The 27716-nt window shown below is 45.6% G+C and overlaps 2 protein-coding genes across 18 annotated transcripts in view; both read right to left on the bottom strand.

The window, feature by feature from the left end:
* The window catches only part of ATE1 (arginyltransferase 1), a 202045-nt gene extending 198484 nt beyond the window's left edge, over positions 1-3561 (bottom strand). For 2 of the 16 annotated variants that reach the window (XM_053309066.1, XM_053309065.1), the window contains exon 1: positions 1972-2245. In XM_053309066.1, the coding sequence (XP_053165041.1) occupies positions 1972-2077 (106 nt within the window). In that variant the 5' untranslated portion in view covers positions 2078-2245. Of the gene's footprint in view, positions 1-1971; positions 2246-2310; positions 2466-2898; positions 2987-3334 lie in introns of those variants that run through there. The other 14 variants (XM_053309058.1, XM_053309062.1, XM_053309053.1 and 11 more) reach the window with 12 other exon arrangements.
* Positions 3562-5725: 2164 nt separating this feature from the next.
* On the bottom strand, positions 5726-27152 carry NSMCE4A (NSE4 homolog A, SMC5-SMC6 complex component). 2 transcript variants are annotated; one of them, XM_053309071.1, is made up of 11 exons: positions 26737-27152; positions 25593-25673; positions 21180-21310; positions 15471-15622; positions 14474-14573; positions 13389-13479; positions 11377-11471; positions 10009-10057; positions 9783-9871; positions 6062-6138; positions 5726-5958 (listed from the first exon to the last, which is right to left on the bottom strand). In XM_053309071.1, the coding sequence occupies exons 1-10, from the start codon at positions 27005-27007 to the stop codon at positions 6079-6081; spliced, it is 1119 nt and encodes a 372-aa protein (XP_053165046.1). In that variant the 5' UTR covers positions 27008-27152; the 3' UTR covers positions 5726-5958; positions 6062-6078. The 2 variants fall into 2 exon arrangements, with proteins under 2 accessions (XP_053165046.1, XP_053165045.1); XM_053309070.1 differs by having other exon boundaries at positions 6057-6138; positions 26737-27150.
* Between the last annotated feature and the right edge of the window lie 564 nt (positions 27153-27716).

The following is a 27716-nucleotide window of genomic DNA, read 5'->3' as shown; positions in this document are numbered from 1 at the left end:
GGGGGGTCTCGCTTTAAGGGCGGGGGGGTTGTACTTATCCCTCCCACCACTTTTCCCCCTCCGGCGCTCCAATTCTCTGCAAAGTTTGGGGGGCGGCAGCATTCCTCCCTGTCACCCCTGGCCCTGTTGTTTGCCGGAAATAGCGGAAGTAGCCACTGCACATGTGTCCGCCGCCACATGCGCGCACACGCCACCACACGTCCACCACGCACGTCACACGTTGCGTGCGTGACGTGTGCATGCAATGTGTGAGGTGGACATGCACGCGCAGCAGCGGGCACATGCGCGGCAGCTACTTCCATTTCCTGCAAACAATGGGGGCAGGGGCAGCAGGGAGGAACGCTTCTGCCCTCAAAACTTTGCTGGAAAATGGAATGCCGGAGGGGGGAAGCAGCGGGAGGGGTAAATACAACTCTTAAAGTGAAACACACACACCCTGCACCAAACTGGGCCACATCCAAACTGGTTCGGAGACCTCTAAAATGGGCTCCGGACCAGTTCAGGCACATCCCTCCTCTATTCCCCATTCATCTCTCTTCATTCTCCTTCAATCTCCTTCACTATGCCACAGGTATAAACAACACTATCCAAGCTAGTTCCCTATACACACATAAGAACTGCCACAGACCAAAGTCTATTCAGCCGAACATTCCTTGCTTCTGAGAAACTCATGTACAGCATAAATGTGATAGCCCTCACAAGCTATTTCTCCCTGCAGCAACTGGTATTGAGATTTACTGCCCCTTAACATATAGACTCTACAAAGTCTTCATGATTAACAGATGATGATAGGCCAATTCTCTGTGAATCTATCTAATCTCCAGTTATCACTACCTAAGCTGGTGGTGACCATATCCCATGGCAGTCACTCACATACTATTATTTTACTTTGCTCCACTGGGCTGTACTCTTCTGCTACCTTGCTTCCTCCCTTTCTTCAGAAAGCTTCAGCCTTCTTCTCCACTATCAATTTCTCTTCATGCTTCCCCACCTGCTCTTTACCCCACATATGCAGGTCATATTTCCAAACCTCCCTCCATTCGCGTAATCACAACTGCCCGCTCGTAAAATATGTTATTTCTGGTTCAAGCAGCCAAAGCAAACATGAGAATAAAAAAAGGGAGCGGGGAGCTTGAGAAAAGTGTCTAGTCACAGTATCCCCCTATCTGGGAAAAGATATCCCTTTTTAAGTGGCTTTGTTTTGTTGAGCAAGGTGAGAGTTACTGTCCTTTTTGGTCCCAGAACAGAGTCCTTTCAGTGGTTGTTGCTACCTTGAGCATCTTTATAGACTGGGAACATCTTTGGGACAGCATTTTTATCTTTTGTGTGTGTGCTGTACAATCAGCTTTTGAGGATGGTTTGTTGTTGAATAGCTGCTTTGGCTGCTTGAACCAGAAAGAACCATTTCTACCACAGGGCAGCTGCTGCAATAGCATGAATGGAGGAGCGCCTGGAAATATGACCTGCATATGTGGGGTAAAGAGCAGGTGGCGAGTCCCACTGCAATGCTCTGGGAGAGAAATGACCAGGTTACAGGAGTGCATGATCTGCATTTGACCTGCCAGAAGCACACAAGGCCCAGGGCAGGAGGATAGTGAATTGGAGACGCGCAGAGATGGAGCGCCGCGGGTACTTCTCGGCTACTCTGGCTCTTGGGGTGGGGATGGCCATGGGGGCTGTCGTAGACAGCGCCTGCACTTCTGAATTGGCAACTACCTCACTGGAGCTCAGCTTCAGAGTCTGCTATGTGGTGCAAGGGCAGAGCATGTGCAACAGCCAGCCCGCAAGAATAATGCTGAAAGGCTGCTGTAAACACAAATAAGAGCCGTCCTGGAAAGAGAAGAACGCGTCCCGTTTTTAAACTGCAGCCCAAAGCTTCCCACCACAGCCCACTTCATCCCCTTGGGCGCAATATTCACAAGCCTACTAAGAGTCCTCCCAAAGCCGCGCCCCTCCCCGCCCAATCCGCACCATGGGAAAGGTTGCCCGTGTCGTTTTTGCAGTAGCCGCAGCGATAGCCGTCCTCTCCCCCAAAGTACTCCACGACACTTCGGGAACTCCCCCCCATCGCCGCCATCTTTGCCGGCCGGCCTGAAGCAGGGCCGTGCTCAGAGCCCTACCAGTCCCCTCAGGGAAAAGAGTAACCTCCCTTCCTCCTAGACGCCGCCACCATCTGAGAGGAGAGGAGCACGGAAGGGATTACGGCCCCACCATGTTTCCGAAGGACTTCCGGTTCCCGGGGCAGAAAGGGCGGAAGTAAACAAGAATCACTACAAGCCCTCGCACAGCGAAAGGAGAAGCTTTCGTTACCACGTTCGAACGTTGTCAAGCCTTCTCCCTCAAGAAAATAAAGTGAAGAGTATTAGGGAGCCTGTGACTTTTTTTCTGGTAGAGTTCCTTTGGTTTCGAAAGGCTCGTGACAGCTAGGAATTCCACAGGTGGGGGTGCAATGCTGGAAACTGCTTCGCCTGTTGAATTTTTAGAGAGCTAAACTAAAGCAGAAGCCCCCTAAAGTCTCAGCGGAGAAGTAACCTGCCTACAGAGCCGGAAGCTGTTGGTGTGTTTCCCAGAATATGGGGAACTCCTATACCGGGCAGCAGCCCTATAGGAAGGTGCTGAAAGGCATCATCTCACACTGCGTGACAGGAGGCAATGGTAAACTCCTCCTGTATTCTATCAAAGGCAACCACAGAGTTCTGTGGTCGCCAGGAGTTGACACCAACTCTATGACACAACCTAAACTAAAGCAAGCCCAGTTTATCCCCAAAAGAAAGCAACCGTCACTGTTTATCGGGTCGCAGTGGGGCTTATTCGCAGTTCAAGGTAGGACTGCAATCTTCCTAAGCAATCGCATATATTTACTCAACACGAAATCTCACGAAACGCAACGGGTCTTACTCCCTAGAAAGAGCGCACAGGACCCCAGGTTTCGCCTACAGAGCGCCTGTTTCTTGGCGGGGCGGGGTGCGAATTCACAGGACGCGAATAACGAATAGCGCCATTTTTAAAGAGGGCAGCCCATATCCGCGTGAGGGCAGCGGAATCCTTCGCACTATGTAGAAGCAATCCAGATAGAGGGCAGCGCAGGCAGGAGCTCAGCTGTCTCCTCTTAAGTAATGGCAAGTGTGCGCCACCTGAGAAGGCAAATGCGTAACTTCGCCATTCTTTATTTAATGTTTCATCGGGCTCTATTACCTAAGCGAGAGCAGAGGCAAAGAACATACGCCGTCGCAGGGGCAAAGGCAGCGGCTACTACGCGTAAGCGAGAGCCAAGTGCTGCAGGAGGTAGATGACTTTGTGCGTTTTACACAGACCACTGCCGCCCACCACTTACCGCTGGATACTTTCCCCCCGGCAGCACCACAGTAGCCGCACCGGTAGCCCCCTCTATTCCCTTTATATTCCACCACGGAGGGCATAGTGTCTCTCCGCGCCTTTCGGGCGTTCCTTGTTCAAGCTTTTCTGAGTCGCCTCCTGACACAGGAACTATGGCATGTGGCCGCCCCACCCGCTCAGCCTCTGAGTCCGACTGCCCCCTTGCTCTGCCACCGCGCAGCAGCGCACAAACGGTGGTTGCCTTGTTGCCGGGCGGGGCATCTCCCCCGCCCTCTCCGCCAGCCCTATTTTATGGGGGAATGGGTGGTGGTTGGCTCCTGTCTTGGGAAAGCAGTAATGGGAACGCTTACTTCTCGCTCAAGACCAGACCCAACCATCACCCATGTCCCACGAGATACACACGTGCAGTCTGATCAAAGAACTAGGTCAGGTCACCGGGGATTGAAGGTTAACGATAACGGCTCATCCTCTTATTCAAGACGTTGAAGCTATTCTCACATCACTGGAAAGCAAGCTATCCCGCGTTCCTGGGATTCGTGGGAAGCACCGGCTCGTGAGGTGCTCCCAAGGCGGCTAGCCCGCCTAGGACACTCTCTCCTAAGATGAGGTTAACAGAACAAGCACTCCATTAACCTCATCTATTTGCTCATGTGTTGCCATGGCGTGCCATCGTGGAAGTGCCACGACCCCTGATCCCCACCCCGCCTGCCAGAGCGGGCAGTCATGTGAGCGGCCAATCAAGCCACCCAGCTATGAGCAACTGCTTGTCTGTAGGGAGAGCAGGCTAAACCGCTCCAAAGTTAGCCCCAAAGTTCTTCCCACTGATCATGAGAAGAGCTTCCTTATCTTCGATGCACTGATTTGGGCACCTTTCCCCTAGAAAGTAAAATTTAAACACTGGCGTATTTGTACTTTTAGGTCAGGTTTTATTACATAAGGTAAATATGTATTGCTTTAGCTTTAAAAAGATTGTTGCCTTGCAGGGTACCACTTGCACTAAAAGGGGGAGAAATGAATTGATCCTTTTATCCTATTATATACACATGTAAATACCATAGCACATGAGAAATTATATGCATAGCAAAAAAACTGTAGACAATGGAATGCATGAACAGTCTAAGTAAAGAAGGGAAGCACATGACAGCCCCCAGGTCTCAGGAATAAGAAATCTTTGTCCCCATTCCCCCCACCCCACCACATATCTTAAAAAATTGAAAATAGATTTACACACCTTTCCCCTTTTCTACTCTCCATCAGTCTTCCCTCCAGAGGTGTAGCTATAATTGAGCAAAAGGGTTCAAAGAACATGAGCCCCCAACTCCTGAAGGCCCTCCAGATCCCTCCCTCCCTATTTTCTTCATTGTCCCCCTCACTCTGGGGGGCCGCCAGAGAGAAGAATGAACACGCCTCTTCCCCTAGCTACACCCCTGCTTCCCTCAACTATATAATAAAACCTGTGATTGAGTTGCAAGTTCAGAAGTGCAGGGACTCTTCATGACAGGCCACCCGACGCTGACATCTCCAATATAAGGCTCAGAGAGACCTTTACCTATTACCTTGGAGAAGCCATTGCCAGTCTGTTTAGACAATACTGAACTAGATGGACCAATTGTCTGACTCTGTATTTGGCAGCTGCCCATGTTCCTATGAGGGGACAGAAACTGCCTTACTAAATGACCTATGTCAGGAGATAAGAGTGTGACTGTGATGGTCCTTCTGGACCTCTCAGCAACTTTCAATACAATAGACCAAACCAACATTTTGATACCAAACATCCTTTCTCTGGGTTGGGACTTCGGGACATGGTTATACAGTGGCTTCGCTCCTACCTGGAGGATCGTACTCAGAAGGTTGTGCTGGGGAATGCCCTTGCCCTTTGGCTTATGGGGTGCCACAGAGATCTATTCTGTCCCCCATGCTGTTTAACATTTATATATATTTCTCCAAGGCATACTTGTTGCTAATCCCATGTGTGGCAGCTTTTGCGAGAGTTCACTAGCAGCTGCCTAGATAGCGACCAGGACAGGGGAGAAAATGGTGCCGGGCAGGGAGGAAAAGCACTGGCCAGGCTGTGGAGGCCACCTTGTGATTTGAAATGAGATACTATGTCGGTCTTATGATTAAGGCAGACATGCATATTGTGTTCCTGTTAGCCTTGCCTTTAAAACTGTTCTCTTTTTGTCTCCACTGTGGGCTTCAAAAGTTCACATTTTTCAAACAAATACTTGCAATTCACACCAAAGATAGAAGGGGTCTTTCAGTGAGTTCATTTTGCAACTTATACTGAATAGTATTATTACAATGAAGCCCTCAAAAAGAGTTGGAGCAGGGCCATTATAAACCATCAAGAGAATAAACGTGTAATCTATTCTAAATCAACACATCAATCGGATGCAAAAGGACACAACCTTTAATTTCAAACCAATTTGCTGTTACAAAACGACTTATATCTGGACTGTATAAATCACCAACATCTGCGGAAAAAAATCCTGTACAAACACTTCCTCTAGTCAAGCAAATATACAATCCTTAAAACAGGAAGGATTCTCTAATTTCCAGTCTGTTAGTAGAACTTCAACAGGGAACTGGTTCACATAGTCCTCTAATGGAACTTTGGGATACCTGCATAAATAAGAACAAAAAGATTGGCACAGAATGCACAAAGTAAGCATTCTCTGAATATAAGCCATAGAAACAATCAAAATACGTGTGAAAGGTACCTTACTGTCAGACTGGTTTTCATCATGTCTGCATAATAGGTGGAATCATAGGCTCTGAGATTTCAAAAATTCTCACAATGTTCTGGTGGGAGAAAAGAGTTGGTTTCTAGTACATGGAATGTTTCATTCATCCTTTTGTATATAAAATGCACAGTGACAATAGGTATTCCACCTATTCTACCAAACGGGCTCAGACAATCAGTTTCATCCAAGACTGTCTGGAGTTGGGAGGCCACCAGCCTCTCAATTACCTTGCCCAGCCACGGAAGGTTGGAGACAAGCCTATAGTTGCTTAACTCTGAGGGATCCAGCGCACACTTCTTCAAAAGACGCACAGGTGAAACTCGAAAAATTAGAATATCGTGCAAAAGTTCATTAATTTCAGTAATGCAAATTAAAAGGTGAAACTGATATATGAGATAGACGCATTACATGCAAAGCGAGATAAGTCAAGCCTTAATTTGTTATAATTGTGATGATCATGGCGTACAGCTCATGAGAACCCCAAATCCACAATCCCAGAAAATTAGAATATAACATGAAACCAATAAAACAAGGATTGTAAATAGAACAATATCGGACCTCTGAAAAGTATAAGTATGCATATGTATTCAATACTTGGTTTGGGCCCCTTTTGCAGCAATTACTGCCTCAATGCGGCGTGGCATGGATGCTATCAGCCTGTGGCACTGCTGAGGTGTTATGGAAGACCAGGATGCTTCAATAGTGGCCTTCAGCTCTTCTGCATTGTTTGGTCTCATGTCTCTCATCCTTCTCTTAGCAACGCCCCATAGATTCTCTATGGGGTTCAGGTCAGGCGAGTTTGCTGGCCAATCAAGCACAGTAATCCCATGGTCATTGAACCAGGTTTTGGTACTTTTGGCAGTGTGGGCAGGTGCCAAGTCCTGCTGGAAAATGAAGTCAGCATCCCCATACAGCTCGTCTGCGGAAGGAAGCATGAAGTGCTCCAAAATCTCCTGATAGACGGCTGCGTTGACCCTGGACTTAATGAAGCACAGTGGACCAACACCAGCAGATGACATGGCTCCCCAAATCAACACAGACTGTGGAAACTTCACACTGGACTTCAAGCATCTTGCATTGTGTGCCTCTCCATTCTTCCTCCAGACTCTGGGTCCTTGGTTTCCAAATGAGATGCAAAAGTTGCTCTCATCAGAAAAGAGGACTTTGGACCACTGCGCAACAGACCAGTTCTTTTTTTCTTGAGCCCAGGTAAGACGCTTCTGACATTGTTTGTTGTTCAGGAGCGGCTTGATAAGAGGAATACGACATTTGAAGCCCATGTCCAGGATCCGTCTCTGTGTGGTGGCTCTTGATGCACTAACTCCAGCCTCAGTCCACTCCTTGTGAAAGTCCCCAACACTTTTGAATGGCCTTTTCCTGACAATCCTCTCCAGGCTGTGGTCATCCCTGCTGCTTGTGCACCTTTTTCTTCCACACTTTTCCCTTCCACATAACTTTCTATTAATGTGCTTTGATACAGCACTTTGGGAACATCCAACTTCTTTTGCAATTACCTTTTGAGGCTTTCCCTCCTTATGGAGGGTGTCAATGATGGTTTTCTGCACAACTGTCAAGTCAGCAGTCTTTCCCATGATTGTGATTCCTAATGAACCAGACTGAGAGACCATTTAAAGGCTCAGGAACCCTTTGCAGGTGTTATGGATTAATTAGCTGATTGGAGTGGGACACCTGGAGCCTAGACTGTTGAACCTTTTCACAATATTCTAATTTTCTGGGATTGTGGATTTGGGGTTCTCATGTGCTGTACGCCATGATCATCACAATTATAACAAATTAAGGCTTGACTTATCTCGCTTTGCATGTAATGCGTCTATCTCATATATCAGTTTCACCTTTTAATTTGCATTACTGAAATTAATGAACTTTTGCACGATATTCTAATTTTTTGAGTTTCACCTGTATAATAATTGCCTCCTTAAGGAAAGGAGGCATCCTGTCCTCCCTCAGGAGAAACATTTATAATCTCTACTAGGCCTTCTACAACAGCTTCCCTGCCAGAGGCAAAGGTCAAGAGAACAGGTGGTAGGCCACACCGCTCCAAGCAGCTTGTCCACATCCTCATGAGTCACAAACTGGAACTGTTCCAGCATGACCACATACGAAGAGTCGCTGGACACCTCCGATACAGATACTGCAGTAATTGTGGGGTCTAAATCAAAGTCAGCCCAAATACGAGAGATTTTATCAACAAAACACTTATTAAACATGTCACAGTGGGTAATCGATGGTTCCAAGTTCTGATTCAAAGGAGGAGGGGCATATAGCCCTCTCACAACCCTGAACAACTCTGCTGGATGTGAACTTGTGGACACAATATGGGCTGAAAAGCATCTTTTCGTTGCTGCCCATATTGCCAGAGCATAGATCTTCAAATGTGCTCTATGTTGTAATCTGTCGGATTCGAGTAGAGTCTTCCTCCACTTGTGCTCCAGTCGTCTGCCTTGCAGCTTCAGTCCCCAGAGTTCTGTACACCAACAGGCCGATTTTGAAGCAGGTTGGAGAGGACACTTAGGAGCTATCATGTCTACTGCCCCAGTGAGTTTGCTGTTACAATTCTCCACCAGGGCATCAACAAGATCACCAGCAGAGCCGACACTAATCCCTCCAAGGCTTCTTGAAATCCTATTGGATCCAATAACCTTCTCAGGCAGACCATTCTAATAGGCCCTTCGCCCCTGTGAAGGTGGGAAGTGATTGTGAGTCCAACCTTAACCAGATGGTGGTCCGTGCAAGACAATGGGGAAATCACAGGATTCCCCACCCACGGAACACCACCCTGATCAGAGTGAAAGACCAAATCAAACGTGTGACCAGCAATGTGTGTCGGCCCCAAGACCACTTGGGATAGGCCCATAGTCGTCATGGCCGCTATGAACTCCTGAGCCGCCGCAAACAAATTGGTCCCAAAATTGACATTGAAGTCCCCCAGCACCACAAGCCTGGGGGACTCCAACGCCAGACTCAAGACCAAGTCTGTCAGTTCAGTTAGGGACTTTTCCTTCAGGATCAGCTAATACTGTATTAGGGCCTCAAACTCAGGATACCAAGCAGACATACTAAGCAGAGAAAATTAAGTATAACACACATTTCTCTTGTCAGACCATCAAGCCAAATGTTACTTACAGCATTTGTTTTGATAGCAATGCGTATATGACAACACTTCATGACTAATGTAGTGGAATAGTTTACTATGTCGTATATTGTATATTTAAAACTATATTGTTGTATGGGTATGACAATGTGTTCTTCATATTTCTGCACCAGTCAAAGACTGTAATCAAGTTTATCAATTGTTTCATTCATCCTTTTGTCTATAAAATGCATAATGACACCAGGCATTCCACCTTTTCCTCCAGTATCAACTAAATGTATTAGGGCCTCAAACTCAGGATAGCAGTAGACTTGCTTTTTCATCACTAGTTAACTTAATAAAACTATATTAAGGTTCAGGTATTGCACAAGTAGCAGAATGCACACAAGCATTTTTGTCAACACTTAAGGCAGGGTTTATCCAACTTGGGCCTCCAGTTATTGTTGGACTACAATCATTCCCAGCCACAAGAGCCAAAAATCATGGTGACTGGGTATGATGGAATCTGTAGACCAACAATATCTGGGGACCCAAGTTTGAGAATCCTTAACAGGGTACTTTTAAAAAAGGGATGGTGGTTTACAGAATACCTGCCATTCCTGATAGCTCATGGATATAACTGCTTGTTTTCTTGCTTGGGTATCCAGATCATTTTCTCCTTCTTCTGGATTTAAAGATGCTATCAAAATAACACATTTTAAAATTAAGAAAAAAGGCCAATATACCAAACACGAACACACACACACTCACGCTTCACTGGCACTAACACAATCAAATATTTGTTTTTTTAAAACCATACTTAATACTCAATTTTACCTATTACAGGAAGCTTGTCCTGATCCAAACTTAGTCTTGCAAGTCCATCCTAGAACAAACACAACTCAGTTTACTATAAGAATCAAGTCTGGATGATTATGATGATGCATCAAACTTGGTTAGCTGCCCCATAACAAATTGTTTTCTGAGTGGCTCAGAACACAACATTAAGTAACATCCAGCACATAAAACAAACAAATTACAACACAATTTTAAAAATACAATACAATGTTTTTTAATTATACATGTATTTAATGTTAAGTGGAGTAATACCATTGCACTACCGAACTGCCATTTAAGGAACTTCTTAGGTTCTGGCATTACAAAATTTGAAGCATGTTAGCAATGTGTTCTAAAATCTTTTACTAGTCAGGCAACACCCTTCTAATCTGCAAATCTTGCTGTCTACATCCCGATAAGGAACAGATTCAGACATCCAATTCAGGCTTCCATATGAAAGCAGGTTTTATGTATCAGGACTACATACCATTCCCACCCCACTCCCACCAGCATATTAACCAGCCCCAGTTTAGAATTATATGCAACTGTGACTAATCCAGGTTAAAATGAAACTGGGTGAATTCCTAAATTCATTTTGAGAACTCTGATTAAAGCCAGGCTTTCAAAGTAGTTTAGGGAGCATAACTTTCATTTTAACAGTTTGCTAATAGTCACATGCAACACAGCTATATAAAATGCCATGTTGCTTTGTGTACCAGAAGAGAGAGTATGCACAAATTCCACAGCCTGGTTTTAAAAATCTAGTTTCAATTATAAGTCTGCAGCATTCAGGCCAAAATGTTCAAATTTTTGCAGTTAAAAAAATACATGGCTCAATAGCTGGAAGTTTGCAAATTATATTCACACAGAATATTTAGATTAATTATATATAGGTAAAATGAGAATTAGCTAATGAGCAATCCTACAAATTATTAAAAAGTTATAAGCCACCCTTCCACAAAAGTGTACCCAAGGCAACATACACAATTGAAAATGGCACTCAGCTTTCTACGGTTGTCTATGCTGAAAAAGCTATATATGTGCAATCGGGCAGGGATATCTTCACCATTCTGTCCCTCTAAAAAGTATGTCCCTGAGGGTTACAGGACTCTCAGGGATATATTTCAAGAAAGAAAAGAGCTGAAGAAGCAGGGGGAAATTGGTTAAAATCACCCCTGCCCTGTTGCACATGCAAAATGTTACTCTAGATATCAAGCAATGTATTCACAAGTTATGTGCTTCTTCATAATTATTTTAGAGAAATTGAGAAATGAACAACCACCATATACTACCTTAACAAAGACACATGTGTATTTTGCTTTCCAACCAGCAAATATAAAGGCTTCAAGTCAATATGTCGCTCCTTACCCGTATTAGGAATGATACATGGAACATATTCTCTATAGTTCGAGCAAAAGAATTTGGATCAGTCACAAACTCCAGGAAGGATAGTGGAGTATCAGCTGCAAAATATGATTAATGTAAGGAAATGTTGCTATTGTTTACTCCAACCTCCCCCTCATCTAATGAAGTGCATTGTAGTCCACAAAAGTATCCTCTCTAATAAAACGCTTGGTGTCCGTCCGTGGACGGGCACCAAGCGTGTGTTCGTGCCTCCCTGCCCTGTTCTGCGCCTGCGCGAAGCGCAGGCGCAGAACAGGGCAAGGGAGACACGCTCGCCGGTACCCGGCGGACATCTTGGGCGGCCAGAAGCGGCTGTTCAGAAGAAGCCGGGAATAGGCGGCGAGGGAAACGGCGGGGCCAGAAGCGGCCACCGCGAAGATAGGAAAGAGGCGGAGGGGAAAGAGGCGGCAGGGGAAGCCGGCCGAGGTGGTGGCGGAGCCGCCGCCGAGGCCTGGCATCGCCGCTAAAGCCGGCCAGGGGGAAAACTTTGGGGCCCGACTTCCCCACACTAGAGCCCGACATCCCCGCACCCCCCCCATGAACAAGAGCCAACATGGCCCAGGAAAATGCCACCGCGGCGGCCACCGCCAACCGCCCTCCCAGTAGCCCGATCCCGCCTTACCCGCTCCCCCACACATGAACAAGGGCCAACATGGCCCAGGAAAATGCCTCTGCGGCCGCCGCCGCCAACCGCCCACCCAGCTGCCCGAGACCTCCTTACCCAAAGAAGAACCAACCCCGACGACCGAGGAAAAAGGAGCTCACAAAAAGAGCTCCTCTCTCGGCAAAGACACTGCCCAGACTGCCGCTGGGCGTCCTTTACGCCCAATGCAACAGTCCGGGAAGAGGCTTGCCCGAGAAATGAGCTCTGCTTGCGAGCTCCTTTCTCCGTCGCGTTCCAAACAGTGAGTAAAGTTGCCAGGTGGGGGGGGGGGGAGCGCAAGACTCTTCTGGGCAGGGGAGAGGGGGAAGGGGGGAGGGCAAGTGGGGGAGGGGGGAGGGCAAGAGGGAGGGTTGGAGGGGGGAGGGCAAGAGGGAATGGGGCAGGGAGGAGGGCAAGAGGGAATGGGGCTGGGGGGAAGAGGGAGGGCCAAGAGGGAGTGGGTCAGGGTGGAGGGGCAAGAGGGAGTGGGGCATGGGGAGGGGAGAGGGCAAGAGGGAGTGGGGCAGGGGGGAAGAGGAAGGGCAAGAGGGAGTGGGGCAAGAGGGAGTGGGTCAGGGGGGAGGGGGAGGGCAAGAGGGAGTGGGGCAGGAGGAGGGGAAAGGGCAAGAGGGAGGCAGGGGGGGGGAAGGGAAGGGCAAGAGGGAGTAGGGTGGCAGGAGGGACTGGGGCAGGAGGCTGACAGGAAGGGGAGGGTGTGAGCAGGGTGGGAGGGGGAGGAAGAGAGGCCAGAGTGTGGGGCAGGAGGGAGGGTGGGACAGGAGAGACAAACAAACACACACACATACACACGCACACAAAGGAAAAAAAGATGAAGAACACATAAAGGGGGGTAAAAAGGCTAGCGCCCGTTGTTATAACGGGCTTAAAAATACTAGTGTTACAATAAAGTTGCTAGTCTTTACGGTGTTACAATGACTGCAACAGACTAACTCAGGTTCTTCCAGTAGAAATACTAGCTGAAGACTTAACTAGCTGACAGTCAGGAGAGCAAAACAGTGACCTGGTTCACACAGTTGTTCAAATCTATGTTTAATGTGTGTTACCAAAATTTACCTGATTGTGTGAACCCATGTTTATGGCCTGAGATGAATCAGAGATTTCTACTTTGGTGTAGGTTCACACAATCATGTCAGTAACCCATATTAAACCTAGATATGAACAACTGTGTGAACCAGGCCACTTGGTTTCTTATGCTGTTCCTTTGCTCTGCACTGTTGAAAGAGAACATTCCTTTTGTTCCCCAGTTACACCTGTTTTAAAAAGAGCATGCAGTAATCACACTGGACCCACAATGTGTTACACCTTTACTTACGATCTTCTTGACAATAGGCTTGTAATAATCCCAAGATCCTCTCTACTTCTTTTTCTGTGGCTTCTTGATTAGATTCTTCCATTTTTTTCAACTAAGAAGTCCGACAGTTTAGTAAGTAATCATTAATGCAACTACTTCATTATACAGCAAAATAATCAACATTCACCTGTAATAATATTCTTCACTTACATCATAGAAAGGATGTAAGTTGGTGTTCTTGAGGAGTAATATTCCAGAACCTGCCAATTAATATCTACTGCTCTTCTGGGCAAAGTCTCAGTGACTCATCACACTGAGGACTAAGCTCTGAGCCCAGCCCAGCCTATTCTGCATCACTTTTTCTAATAGACGCCACTGCCAATTGGTGCTGCAGCATTCTAAGAAATGTGAGCCAGCATCTACATTTCTTGAGCACAATTCTAGAGACACCAGCAACCACCACTTACAACTGTGCTTTTTCCTTTTAAATGGATGTTCGTATACAGTGTCATTTTGATCTTATTTGGCCTAATCTCCAAACTATTGATTTTATAGTTGTGAGTGCCTTGACAACAGGATTCACAGCTTTGGCGGGGGGGGGGGCACTGTAAGCATTCTGAACCCATAATATGACATAAATAAAATAAATACAACACTACACACTACAGCTAACTTTATATTATTTACACGTAAGTTAATACTTCCATCACTATCCACAAAATGAAAGCTAAATACCACCAGCACCCTGAAACCAAACTATGTAAAAGGCCTATCTTGGATTGCTGTGGTTGCAGGTTCTTGAGTAAGGGAGAGGAAAAGTCATACTAACATGAAAGGAAGCCACCAGAGAGTTTTAGGATTTTATACATTAATAACACATCCTTGTAAGGAAATGTTTACATTATATTCTGCTCCAGTGAGGCAGATCTGTACAGGAAAACAAGCTTCTACATAGAAGTCACCATTATGCATTTGGTCCTACACCTGGAAAAAAGTATCTTACTGTTCCTGTATCACTCTGTTACTATATTGTGCACTTTATTCTGAAATCCTTCAGATTTCAAAAATACAGCCGTAAGCTTCTATTCTAACTCATACAACCCTACCTGTGCAGGCATTGCCCTTCCTTCATCTGGCCCTGCCCTCTTCCTTTGCCTCTCAATTCGTGGCCTCTCAACAGGTGGATCAGCAGTAAACGCTCCCAACCTAAAACAAATAAACACACCACCACTCCAATGCATAATATATCAAATTATCTAAAGACCCAGTGTAAAATAGCTATTTAAGATGCTTTGCCTAGGAAACTTAGATGTCAATCTAAGTCACATGCTCTTCAAAAAAATCATGAAAAATTCTAAGAAATGAAACTCTCCTCTCCATAAAAAGGTGATCCCTTAAATTAGGCTTGCAATTATTCATTCATCTGATTGCCCATGGCAAACAGAACAGTTAATATGAAACTTTCATCCTTTCGAGCCTTGAAGTGCTACCGGTTAAAAGGATAGAGGAGTCCCTTCCATGGCTTCAACAACACAGCTGTGTGTCAGAGGGCAACAGCCTCTAACTATGAGCCTGGGAAGCATCTTTTCTCCTCATTAAGGGGAAAAAAGTCAAGAATAAAGCAGTTCGAGTTCAGGCAAGAAGTGGGGCAAAGCAACAGTCTGGCACCTTTCCATCCCCATTTCCATCCCTCAGGAAACAAAATAGGAACAAGGCTATGACAGCTCTCTGGTTTCTTTCTTCCTACAGCCTTTGAAGCTGTCAGGAAGATGACCCAGAGTCTCACTGGGCTCCACTCTGCTGGCCATTTGAGCCCCAGGGTGTAAGAGAGACAGCAGTCAAATGTGCACTCACAGGACAAGCAGCATGTTGCTGAGCCTATGTGGTACTGGTGATGAGACCATAAAGCAGTAGTGGGCAACAACTGCCTAAATAATTGCTTACAAAGCTGACTTAAAAGAGAATCTTCTCTGTTTCTAGTTCTTCCTTCCATGTTTAAGCTACACAAATCCTAAATATTCCACAAAAAAGCTATTCCACAAAAAAGTTCCTATGAGAAATGTCACACCAGAATAATTTCCAAGAAGCCTCAGATAAACCTACATGAAGTGAAATGTAGGTGCTCTTCTAAAGTACTTTCTTGCTTCTTCGCCAAGTATATGCCAAGCATTACTAGGTAGAAATCCAGCAGCAATGTGTTCATCATCGCTATCACTATCTTCTCCTTCCAGACGATTTAGACCCATGAAGGATAACTGCAGAGGTAATATATAATTAAGAAGATATCCATTTTCACTTTAGCTAAAATTCACGTCATTTTAAATTTTTTTATTTTTACTTTTACATTTATATCCCGCTCTTCCTCCAAGGAGCCCAGTACATGGTTATGTTTATCCTCACAACAACCCTGTGAGGTAGGTTAGGCTGAGAGATACATGACTGCCCCAGAGTCACCCAGTGAGTTTTGTGGCTGAAATCGTTCATCTACTCGTGTGTCACCGCACTTCGCGGCGACACACGAGCAGAACGCCGAGGTTAACCGCGCGCTTGCTCCGCTAACCTCAGCTAAGGCAAGGGGTAGTTTTGGCGGTTTGCTGCTGGGAGCCACGAGGCTCCCGTGGCAGCACACGATTGCCAAAAAGTGGGCTAGGCTCCCTTAGCCCACTTTTTGGCGATCGTGAGTATCGCCTCATTGACTTGCAAATTTTTAAAAAATTAAGTGGTTTTAATTCACCTTTTATGAGCCATTCTAAGGAAAATGAATGGCTTTGAAGTTAGACTTCAGACACTGCACAATATACATACACATATCCATGCTCCCATATTTCGACGCCTACTCTGGGAAGAGGAGAAGCAGACCTGAGAAGTTAGCAAGTGTTTCTTAAAAACCAAACTTTTTTCTTCTTCAAACCAACAGGATAATGGGGAGATTTTGAAGGGCTGGTATCTCTTTAGTTGCGAATTCCCAGTGTGTGTGTGTGTCTGTGTTTGTTTTTTGCCTGGGTTTGTTTTGGAGGCTGTGTAACTTTCAGTTTTAGTTTTTCTTTTGCCTGGAGAGAGAGACAGTGGAAGGAGCCAGCTACAGCTGAGTTTAGTCACACCTGATGGGAGCGGCCCCATTCCTGTTGAGCCTGGTTGCCTCCATTTGAAGCCTACTTTCTACACAACAGGTGCCGGCCAGGGAGATTAGTGGTCAGAAATTAATGAACAAGTATTAGCAAACAGGTATCATAGGAATTTTGTGCAGGGTTTAGTGGGGAAGTGTGCAGAAGAGCTTGAAAGAAGCCTCTCTCGTTCACACTGAACCCAGCAGGAAGAGACGGTAAGTACTACTCCTGCTGTTATATTCTCGGGAAAGAAAGTTTAAAACTGTTGAATAACTGACAACTTCAGATAAGACCAAACTTTCAAACAATCAATCTCCAAATACTCTAAAACAAACTGCAAAACCAGTCATGAAAGTAGAAAGCCAGCAGGGAAGGGGACACTTCCCAACACTTACACAGAGTGTTGCATGTAACACTATCTGCTCGATGGGCAGAAGTCATAGGTATGTACTCAGTGCAAGAAGCTCCTGGCTCTCAGGGAACAAGTTCCCTTGAAGCCAAGGTGCCTGATCTAGAGGGGCTCAGAGGGTCAGAGAGCTACGTGGACAAGACCTTCAGATATGTGGCAGAGGCATCCCAGGCTGATAGCTCCTCTGCTGTTATGGAGAATGGAGGTCTCAGTGAAGGATGACATCACTCTGAGGAAGAGGAAGACACCCCCTTAGAAGGGACCCCTTCCATGGATGATGTGCCCATGTCTGTTCACACAGGGATACTCCTCCAAGAGGTGAGGGCCTCCAAGCAGTTGTAATTTGATCATTAGGGGTATAGAGAGATGGGTCTGTGACCCGCATCTAGATTGCATGGTGACTTCCCTGCATGGTGCAAAGGTTGCAGACATCATGCGGTATCTAGATAAGCTGTAAGGCAGTGCTGGGGAGGAGTCAACTGTGATGGTGTACACTGGCATCAAAGATGTTGCGTAATGTAGTTGGGAGGTCCTGGAAGCAACAGCATACTGAAATCCAGGCCCCACAAGATAGCATTCTCAGTAATGCTGCCTGTTCCACACAGAGGGCCAGCAAGGCAGGCGGAGCCAAGATATACACCATACCTCAAAAAGGACATTATAGAACTAGAGAAGGTACAGAAGAAGAAAACCAAGATGCCTAGAACACCTTCCTTATGATGTAAGGCTACAACACCTGTGGGTTTTTAGTCAAAAAAAGACTAGGGGGCAACACGATAGAGGTCTATAAAATTATGCATGGTGTGGAGCAGGTTGATAGAGAGAAATTCTTCTCTCTCTCAAACAACACCAGAACAAGGGGTCATCCCAGGAAACTGATTGCCAAGAAATTTAGGGCCGACAAAAGGAAGTACTTTTTCACACCACACAAATAACTTATGGGATTCTCTGCCACAAGGTGTGGCGACAGCCACCACCCTGAATGGTTTTAAGAAGAGCTTAGATAAATTCATGGAGAACAAATCTTATCACTACTAGTCTGAGGGCCACAGGCTACTGTGCGGGCTTGGCCATAGCTGGCCCTCTGTCTAACCATCCACTGCCATCAAAATAAGCTCTTTAGCATGTGACTGGTTCCACTCTCATTCCTTAGTCTTTCAAAAAAAAAATCAAAACTCAGCAGTGTGTTAAATAAAATGGGCATGTAGGTGTGAGTTGTGACTAAAATGATGACACCAGAAAAATAGCATAAGAACAATCACAGATTTACTATAATAAAAGGTTGCAAAAATTCAAAACACAGTACAGGAACAAATAATGAAAAGTTCAGTTGGCAGGAGTACCATGTTTAAAATACAAAACAAACCAATTTGCTAGCCTTCTCTTTCAAGGCCTAGCAGGTTCTAGTAGACCAGCTCCCTCACCGCTACCTTCCCCATTTCATCCAGACCCTACTCTGCTGGGTGTTCCAGCCTTCCACACAACACTCAGCAGCACTCTCACAGAATTCTTCTCCCCTTTCACAGACCCTCTCCCCCTTAGCTGCTGAACTCTCCTATTTATCTAGTTCCAAAGGAATATACTTAACAAATCAGGGAGTTTCTTTCCTCAGGCAGCCAGAACTTTCTGTGTCTGCCTGGAGACAACCAAGCACAACATATTGTAACTTTCCTTCCAAAACTCTGCAGCAGGTATTTACCTCAGAGATTGCTACCCTTTAACTCCTGCAGAGCCTGGAGGTGACACCGAACAAGGAGCCCAGTTTTCCCACAACTCTGAAGGAAGAGAGGTGGGTGAGGATCATCCCAGCAATTGAAAGTGATCCCCACCTCTCCAGCTCCATGATTGCAATCAAGGCTGTGTGTTGTTTGGGCACTGTGCTACCATGGCATTTGGAGCACCTTTGCCACCATGGCCAAACCAGCAAGCCATGTGCTCCCTTTCCTGCTTTGGAAAAAGAAAGGGAGTGGGGGGTTTCCTTGGCTCCTGGCTCAGTTGCAGCACCTAGAATGTCCGACTATGGGAAGACATGATATAGGTGGATAAAATTATGCATGGAGTAGAGGGTAGACAGAGAGCAAATATTCTCCCTCTCTCTAGAACCAGGGGTCATCCCATCAAACTGACTACCAAGAAATTTAGGGCCAACAAAAGGAAGTACGTTTCCCACACAGTACATAACCAATCTATGAAATTCTTGGTCCTGGGAAGTGGTGATGGCCCCTAGCTTGGATGGCTTTAAAAGGGGCTTAGATAAATTCATGGAGGACAGGTCTATCAGTGGCTACTAATCTAGTGGCTATAGGCCACCTCCAGCCTCAGAGGCAAGATGCCTCTAAAATACCAATTGCAGGAGCAACAGCAAGAGAGGGCATGTTCTCACTTCTCGTCTGTGGGCTTCTTTGATGAAATGATGGACTACTCTTATGCAAATTGGTTTAGAACTCTTTGGAGCTGTCAATTATAAGAGGCAGTTTGAGAGTGATAGAAGTTGGAAGTGAAGTTCAGTTAGAGTGGGGATTTGGGTCTGGGTAGGAACAGTCTCAAAGAGGAATTGTTCTGAGACTGAAAGGATAATACAGTCTAAAAAAAAAAAATTAAGGACTGGGTTATTAGGACAGTCCATAATAAAAACTGGGTTGTGAAGTACAGTTCTGGGAAGGAACTGGGTCCAAAGATGAAAAGCCTTACATAGTGTATGCAAAGTAACTTGAGTGCTGTGAGAAGTTCAAATCATCAACTTTGTAACCAAACAATCAGTAGTGAAAACAAACAAACGTCAGATAACATCTTTAAATAAATATTCCTCTTGTTTTGTTTTAAAGTACATTTGACTGAATGATTTCTGTAACAAACCCTCCTCACATCTGCAAAGCCATGTTACCAAGTAAATAAACCAATAGACTTACAGCACGGGTGGATGCCATGTGTGTGCTGGTGCCATCCGGGGGTACTTGGGACACACTCAGCCCCAGCAGGAAGCTGCATGGGGCAAGCAGCAGGTAAGGACCTCCTCTCCTCTTTCTTAAAGCTTCTGGTCCCCGCCTCCAAACAGTGCTCAAACAGCAGTTCGAACTGTGGTTCGTGCACACCCCTAACTTACAGAGGCTTCATTGTACAATTGGTGGCAGCAGAAATTTAAGTACAGTTATAGAAGCCAAAGTAATATCTAAGGTGAAAAATTGAAAATAAAACTTTACACACATCCTTGACTCAGACCAAATGCCTCAGCTTCTCAGCGGCATCTCGTGGGCCACTGTGTAAAACAAGATGCTGGACTAGATAGGCCTTGGGCTTGATCCAGCAGGGTGGTTATGTTCTTAGTGTCTTCACCAAGAAGCTGATGAGCCCTATGGTTTCATCTCCTGCTCCAGAGCAAGAGGAAATAATGATGTGGCCACATTCAGCAGAGATGCCCTTGGCACCTAAGCCAAGAGGCCACACAGATGAGCCCTGCACTTTTATCTCGTGCTACAGAGCAGGAAGGCTGAGGTAGGAGGAAGCTTCCTTGGCTCTACCTTAGCCACAGTGCCCTGGGAGCCATAGTCGAGAATGGCAAAATTGACAAAGCCCTACATTATCCAGATCAGGATAAGCAAGCATGAAGGTGGAGGGGTTCCTGGACCACTCAGAAGAAATACCATCGCAGAGATGGGCGACAAATCACAATTGTGAGTTGGCAAATCAATGCTATAGATTATGGAATATATAATGGCACCAGAAAAATAAGTACATTGACTGTAGGACTCCCTTTTAGCTAAGTAATATTCAAAATCTGACACCCAGACTAATGCTGCACTGTCCAAAAAACACTGCATGCACATGCAATGTAGAATTTTTACTTATTTTTCCTTTCCCCTGCAGGCACATGTGTTGCTCAAAAATATGGACCAAAGGCTGTGCAACTCTCAGGGACATATTTTTGAAAGGCAGCGGAAGCTACAGAGTGAAGGTAAAACTGGCAAAAATCACTCCTCCCCCATTGCATGCACATTTTTTGGCCAGTGAAACTAGATGTTATCTAAGTTTATTAATTGTCCTCCCCATGCAAACAGGGTTTATGGACTTTGCGCATTGCTCTCTTAAGACTTCCAGAAATAAAAAGTTCTGTAGTTTCACATTTTCTTGCGCTTATGTTATGGCCATATTGTAAGATCAATAAGCTGTATGACACTAAAAGAGAAAAGTGCCTTGTGTGCAACAAATGCAATTTGAGCATCTTAAATAGAAAAGCACAGTAGAAAAATTTAAAATAAGACAAACTGTTGTTTAATAACACGAACAGAGCAAACTTACTAGATCTTCAGCAAATGCAGATGGATCAAATACTGCCATATCTGAGTGCAACTGGTTTGCTTTTTCCTTTCCCAGATTTGATGCCAAAACTAGGAACTGAGCATCCAAAGCAGCCTCTCTTGCTCGGGACACTGTTATAAAAATAGAAAGGTATTTTGCTCTGTCAAAAATAACTGAAAGACAGAAGTGATTTGAATTTCATCATCACAATTCTTGAATAGTGCCCACTGCTTACAAGAGCTCAAGATTTTATATCCCAAAATAATAAGACTCTTAAGCATTCAGTAGAACTAGAATAAGGAATGCCTATTCTTTGTGCATGCCTCTGATTTACATCTGTCTTATGCTTTTGGACAATATATATTAATAGCATCCTTATTTATTTATCCGATTTCTATACTACCCTTCAAAAAATGGCTCAGGACAGCTTACATTAAAACAAATCAATTAAAATCAATTAATTAAAAACAGAAGCTATAAAACACCATAAAACAATTAAAACATTCAACACAGTTTAAAAACCCTGGAAAACCAGGCTATAGCAGATTAAAAACATTTACAACAATTTAAAAACCCTGGAAGGCCAGGCCAAACAGATGTGTTTTGAGGGCTCTCCTGAAGGCCAATAATGAATTCAGATTACAGATTTCTGCAGGGAGTGCATTCCACAGCCCAGGAGCAGCTACAGAGAAGGCCCGCCTCTGATGTACTGGTGGGTAACTGGAGATGGACCTTCTCATATGACCTTAATGTGCGATGGGGATCATGCAGAAGAAGGAGCTCTCTAAGGTAATCTGGACCTAAGACGTTCAGGGCTTTAAAGGTAATAACCAGCAGTTTGTATTTTGCCCAGAAACATATCAGCAGCCAGTGCAATTGTTTCAAAACAGACATAATATGGTCTCTCCGGGTTGCCCCAGAGACCAATCTGGCTGCTGCATTTTGAACCAGCTGAAGCTTCTGAACTACTTACAAAGGCAGCCCCACATAGAGAACATTGCAATAGTCAAGCCTGGAGATTACCAGCTGATGCACCACTGTTTTGAGGTCTTCCTCTTCAAGGCATGGATGCAGCTGTTGAATCAGCCGAAGCTGATAGAAAGCACTCCTGGCCATAGCCATCCTTGTCTCATTAGCTATACAATTAAGGGCTAGCCAACGTACTACGTTATGTTTTAAGCTTCAAAAATATTTTGTCAATTTTAATTTTCTTGAATTAGACTACTTGTATTACAATGAAATTCTATTACTATTTTAGTAATATTTGCAGCTGTTTGTGTTTGCAATATTGCAACTGCTCACTAGTATCCACTGCCAATCTTAAGACCTGTCCACAAGACACACCCAACAGATAGGAAGTAGGCCTCAGATCCTTGCCCTCCAATCCCATTCCCCTTACCACAAGGACAGTTAAAAACCCAAACTGTGAGATCCCAGTTATTTGAACACAGGATCTCTTCTGGAATATAAACCCCTTGCCAAACTACAGAACCTGGGTCAGATGGAAAAGAAGTGTCATCAGCATATCAATGGCATCTAGCATCATACCTTCTAGTGGCCTTGCTCAACAGCCTCATTTATGCAGTGTACAGAAGCAGGGACAAGCTGGATCCTTATGGGGCACACCACAGGGAAAGTTATCACCTTTTGAAAGAGGGATGAGTGGAGCTACTCAAGAGTTCTAGTCATATCTAGCCCACAAGTTTTAGTCATATCTCCAATATTAGTTGCATCAAAGACCAGAAGTTCAACTGCCCTGATCAGTCTCTTGGTAGAAATCATCAACCAAGGCCACAACAGCAGGCTCAATGCCATGAACACGTGGAAAGCTGAAGGTACACAGGTGTGCCTGAAGCTTTTGGGCAAACAATCACTAAGCATCCTTCCACAAACAAGAAAAAGGCTAGAGACAGCAGCCAGCCATAGAATCCACTTCCAGGTGTTATAGAAGGCTGAAAAACATTAGATTTAAAGGAATTAGGCAACTTACCCACTCTAAATTTGGTATTAATGATCTCAGACATATGAGCTCAACTTCCCCACCCCTCACTCCAAACTGCATGTAAGCAGCCAGGATATGCAGTGGTTGCCTTCTGCTGGTGGAACAATGATGAAACCAATCCAATAAAATTATATGCTTTGATATGGGCAGCCACCATTAAAGCAAATTCAAGTTTTGTCTTTAGTTGGCATGGGCAAGCGAAGCAGAACAAGACAACAAATGCCAGTCACCAATCAACATCTAGATCACTTTGGTCCTCCAGCAGCTGTTGGACTTCAACCTCCATCATCCCAAGCCACAGTGGCAATAGTCAGAGATGCTGGGAGTTGTAGTCCAACATCTGCAGGAGGTCCAAGAGTCTTCAGCCCTGATTTAGACTAACCCTCAGCTGACATGCCATTTTTCCATTACCAAGAGGGGAGTTGTAATTTTCAGAGATCCCCTCTTCCTTCTGCAACCACGTGTGCCTCCCCAAACTACATCCTTGAGGCACAAATGTAGACACAAGAGGGAAGGTGGAAGGAATTGCTAAAAGTCACATACAGTGAGGGAAATAAGTATTTGATCCCCTGCTGATTTTGTCCGTTTGCCCTCTGACACAGAAATGACCAGACTATAATTGGAATGGTAGGTTTATTGTAGCTGTGAGAGACAGAATAACAACAAACAAATCCTCAAAAGCCCAGTGCCCAAAAGTCAGCGATGGATTTGCATTGTAGTGAGGGAAATAAGTATTCGATCCCTTCACAAAAGATGTCTTAGTACTTGGTGGCAAAACCCTTGTTGGCAATCACAGAGGTCAGACGTTTCTTGCAGTTGGCCACCAGGTTTGCACACAACCCAGGAGGAATGTTGTCCCACTCCTCTTTGCAGATCCTCTCCAAGTCAGAAAGGTTTCGAGGCTGATGTTAGGCAACCCGAACCTTCAGCTCCCTCCACAGATTTTCTATGGGATTAAGGTCTGGAGACTGGCTGGGCCACTCCAGGACCTTCATGTGCTTCTTCTTGAGCCACTCCTTTGTTGCCTTGGCTGTGTGTTTTGGGTCAGTGTCATGCTGGAATACCCATCCACGACCCATTCTCAATGCCCTGGCTGAGGGAAGGAGGTGCTCACCCAAGATCTGACGGTACATGGTCCCGTCCATCGTCCCTTCGATGCGGTGAAGGTGTCCTGTCCCCTTAGCAGAAAAACACCCCCAAAGCATAATGTGTCCACCTCCATGTTTGACGGTGGGGATGGTGTTCTTGGGCTCATAGGCAGCATTCCTCCTCCTCCACACACGGCCAGTTGAGTTGATGCCAAAGAGCTCGATTTTGGTCTCATCTGACCACAACACTTTCGCCCAGTTCTCCTCTGGATCATTCAGATGTGCATTGGCAAACTGCAGACAGGCCTGTACATGTGCTGCCTTGAGCAGGGGGACCTTGCGGGCACTGCAAGATTTCAGTTCTTCACGGAGTAGTGTGTTACCAATTGTTTTCTTGGTGACTATGGTTCCAGCTGCCCTGAGATCATTGACAAGTTCCCCCCGTGTAGTTCTGGGCTGCTTTGTCACCATTCCCATGATCATTGCAACTCCACGAGGTGAGATCTTGCATGGAGCCCCAGACCGAGGGAGATTGACAGTTATTTTGTGTTTCTTCCATTTGCGAGTTATTGTGCCAACTGTAGTCACCTTCTCACCAAGCTGCTTGGCGATAGTCTTGTAGCCCAGTCCAGCCTTGTGCAGGTCTACAACCTTGTCCCTGACATCCTTCAACAGCTCTTTGGTCTTGGGCATGGTGGTGAGTTTGGAAACTGAGTGATTGCTTGCTTCTATGGACAGGTGTCTTTTATACAGGTACTGTAACAAGCTGGGATTAGGAGCACTCCCTTACAGAGGGTGTTCCTCATCTCAGCTCGTTACCTGCATATAGTGAAAAGACACCTGGGAGCCTGAAATCTTGCTGGTTGATAGGGAATTGAATACTTATTTCCCTCACTACAATGCAAATCCATCGCTGACTTTTGGGCACTGGGCTTTTGAGGGTTTGTTTGTTGTTATTCTGTCTCTCACAGCTACAGTAAACCTACCATTCCAATTATAGCCTGGTCATTTCTGTGTCAGAGGACAAACGGACAAAATCAGCAGGGGATCAAATACTTATTTCCCTCACTGTACATTTTGGGCAAAGGAAAACCCTGATGCATTGCCCAAGGAATAGCCTGGGTATCAGCCACCATCTAAAACAGTGAACAGGACAGTATTGTGCAAACTCAATGGCAGTGCTGACACAATGACACATTCTTTTGAATGCAAGATATGAGAACCTCTTGCACTCTCCCTCAGGGATCATCTGTGAAACTGCAATCACACTTTCCATAGTACAGGAATGGCCAAGGCTAAACACTTCAGGAACTATTATCTCACCTCCAGTGAACAGCTTATTTGCATCTTCAAGAGCTTCAGTCAGTTTATCATTTCTGGTGCTCAGCATCATTTCACGATTCTCTATAATAAAAGTTAAACACTCTAATAAAAACCAAACCTTGAAATTAACAAACGCAACTGAGTAAGACCAAGTTCAAAAACAAATGCAAAATAAGCTCTAGCCAAACATGCAACTATGATTGGCATTAGTTCCCAACATTTCAGTCATAGCAACAGTTTGAAATGTAGCAATAAGTTTGAAATGTAGATAGCAGCATCTACATTTAAGAGGACTGGCCAAAGTACCCAAGTGACAACTTTTTTTTTCAATTAAAAGGTGACACATATCTGCCATTTCCTTTAAATAATTATGAAGGAGCTGTGTAAAGAAATGGTTGGTGAACACCACCAAAATGTCACTGGATTTATTTTTGAACCGAGATGCACAAGATGGCACTATCTTTCAGAATAACGACAACCAATTCCGAAACATTAAGAAATCATCTCTCCATCAGTATAACAATGAAATAAATAATTTGTCTGAGTCTCACTTCAATATTATTATAGTTACTTCACTCAGACAATAACTTTTAGGTGTCACCATTGTGTTTTGATGGCTCTAACGCAAGTAGGCATAGACAGTCATCACATCAGCTATACAGAAGATTTTTGCATCCTTGCCTGGGAAAAGAGGAGGGCTCCACTGCACCTCAGTTGACCAAATATGAGACAAAAAAAATTTCTCATGTGGCATTTACTGCAAAGTAAAACTACTAGTTTTACATGCATGACATACACTGAAATAATAACAACAACAATGCAAGGTTTTGGAATCACCTCAGGCGGCTTAGTGGTCACAGCATACCAACTATTTTTCATTGCACTGCTGTTATCTTGTTATTCCCCCCCCCCGCCTTTTTATCATACAATAAACCGCCCCAATAAGTTCCTTTGAAGGAAGCTATAGAAATCCGTGAACTAACGGAAACAAATCCATACAACCAGAGAGTGGGGAAACGGGGTTCATTCACCTCACCCGCCCTCAAGCACTGCAGGGACCTCTGGCCCCGCCTTCATCACCCTCGCCGCCCCTGGACCCCTAAAGGGAGCTCTGCCTTCCCCTGCTCGATCTTCCCGAACTTACGCTGAACGGTGGAGATCAGCTCCCGGTATTGCTGGCGGATCAGCCGCCGGGTGGTCTCGTCGCCCCCATCCTCGCCCGAGGGCCCCGGGCCGTTCTCTTCCCGTTCTCCTCTCCCTCTCTCCGGCTCTTCTTCGCTCTCTCGGCCAGCGTCACCACCTCCTCCTGCCTGAGCCTCCTGAGGCGGGTGGCGCCGAGCATGGCTGCGGGCTGCTCCTTCGGTGGTGGCCTGCCGGGGACGGCGAGAGGAGCCGCTGCCACCAGCCCCAGACATAGTTCCGTTGATCCACTTGTGTGCGCACTGCAGCGCCCTCGCGAACGCCGGTCGTCGTCTTCTTCTTCTTCTTCTCCTTCTCCTTCTCCTCCTCCTCCTCGCCGCGCCGCCCCGCCCCGCCCCTTTCGCGCGCAGTGTGAGACCAAGAGAAAGGGCAAGGCTTCAAAGCTGACGCGAGCGCAGGCGCCGGCTGATTCCGGGTTTTCTCTCTCCCCATCCCGGCGAAATCTCGATTGCAGCGCACCTGCGATTGGGCAGCAGCCTGTGCCGTCACCCCACAAATAGAGAACCGCTTCTAAGACAGGAGAGACTCTCAGACCGTTTATGCTCTCTCTAGTACCTGTCTGATTGTGTGTCGGTTGGTTTTTTGTGGCGGGCTTGCTTGTCTATGTTTGAAAGTATGTACTGCCTTGGAGTCACCTTAAGTGGTGCAGTGGGGACATGCTTGACTAACAAACAGAAGGTTGCCGGTTTGAATCTCCTTTGGTACTGCCCCGGGCAGCAGCAGCAATATAGGAAGATGCTGAAAAGCATCATCTCATACTGCGGGGGAGGAGGCAATGGTAAACCTCTCCTGAATTCTACCAAAGACAATCACAGGGCACTGTGGACAACAGGAGTCGAAATCGACTTGAGGCACATTTTACCTTTAAGGTTCTCTTATTATAGATTTGGTTTATTCCCGTGCAAGGCTGGCATAAACATCTGC

The sequence above is a fragment of the Hemicordylus capensis genome, chromosome 3 (genome assembly GCF_027244095.1).
Source record: "Hemicordylus capensis ecotype Gifberg chromosome 3, rHemCap1.1.pri, whole genome shotgun sequence".
Lineage (NCBI taxonomy): Eukaryota > Metazoa > Chordata > Lepidosauria > Squamata > Cordylidae > Hemicordylus > Hemicordylus capensis.
Note: the sequence above shows the minus strand (reverse complement) of the source record. Positions and strands in the feature narration are given on the sequence as shown.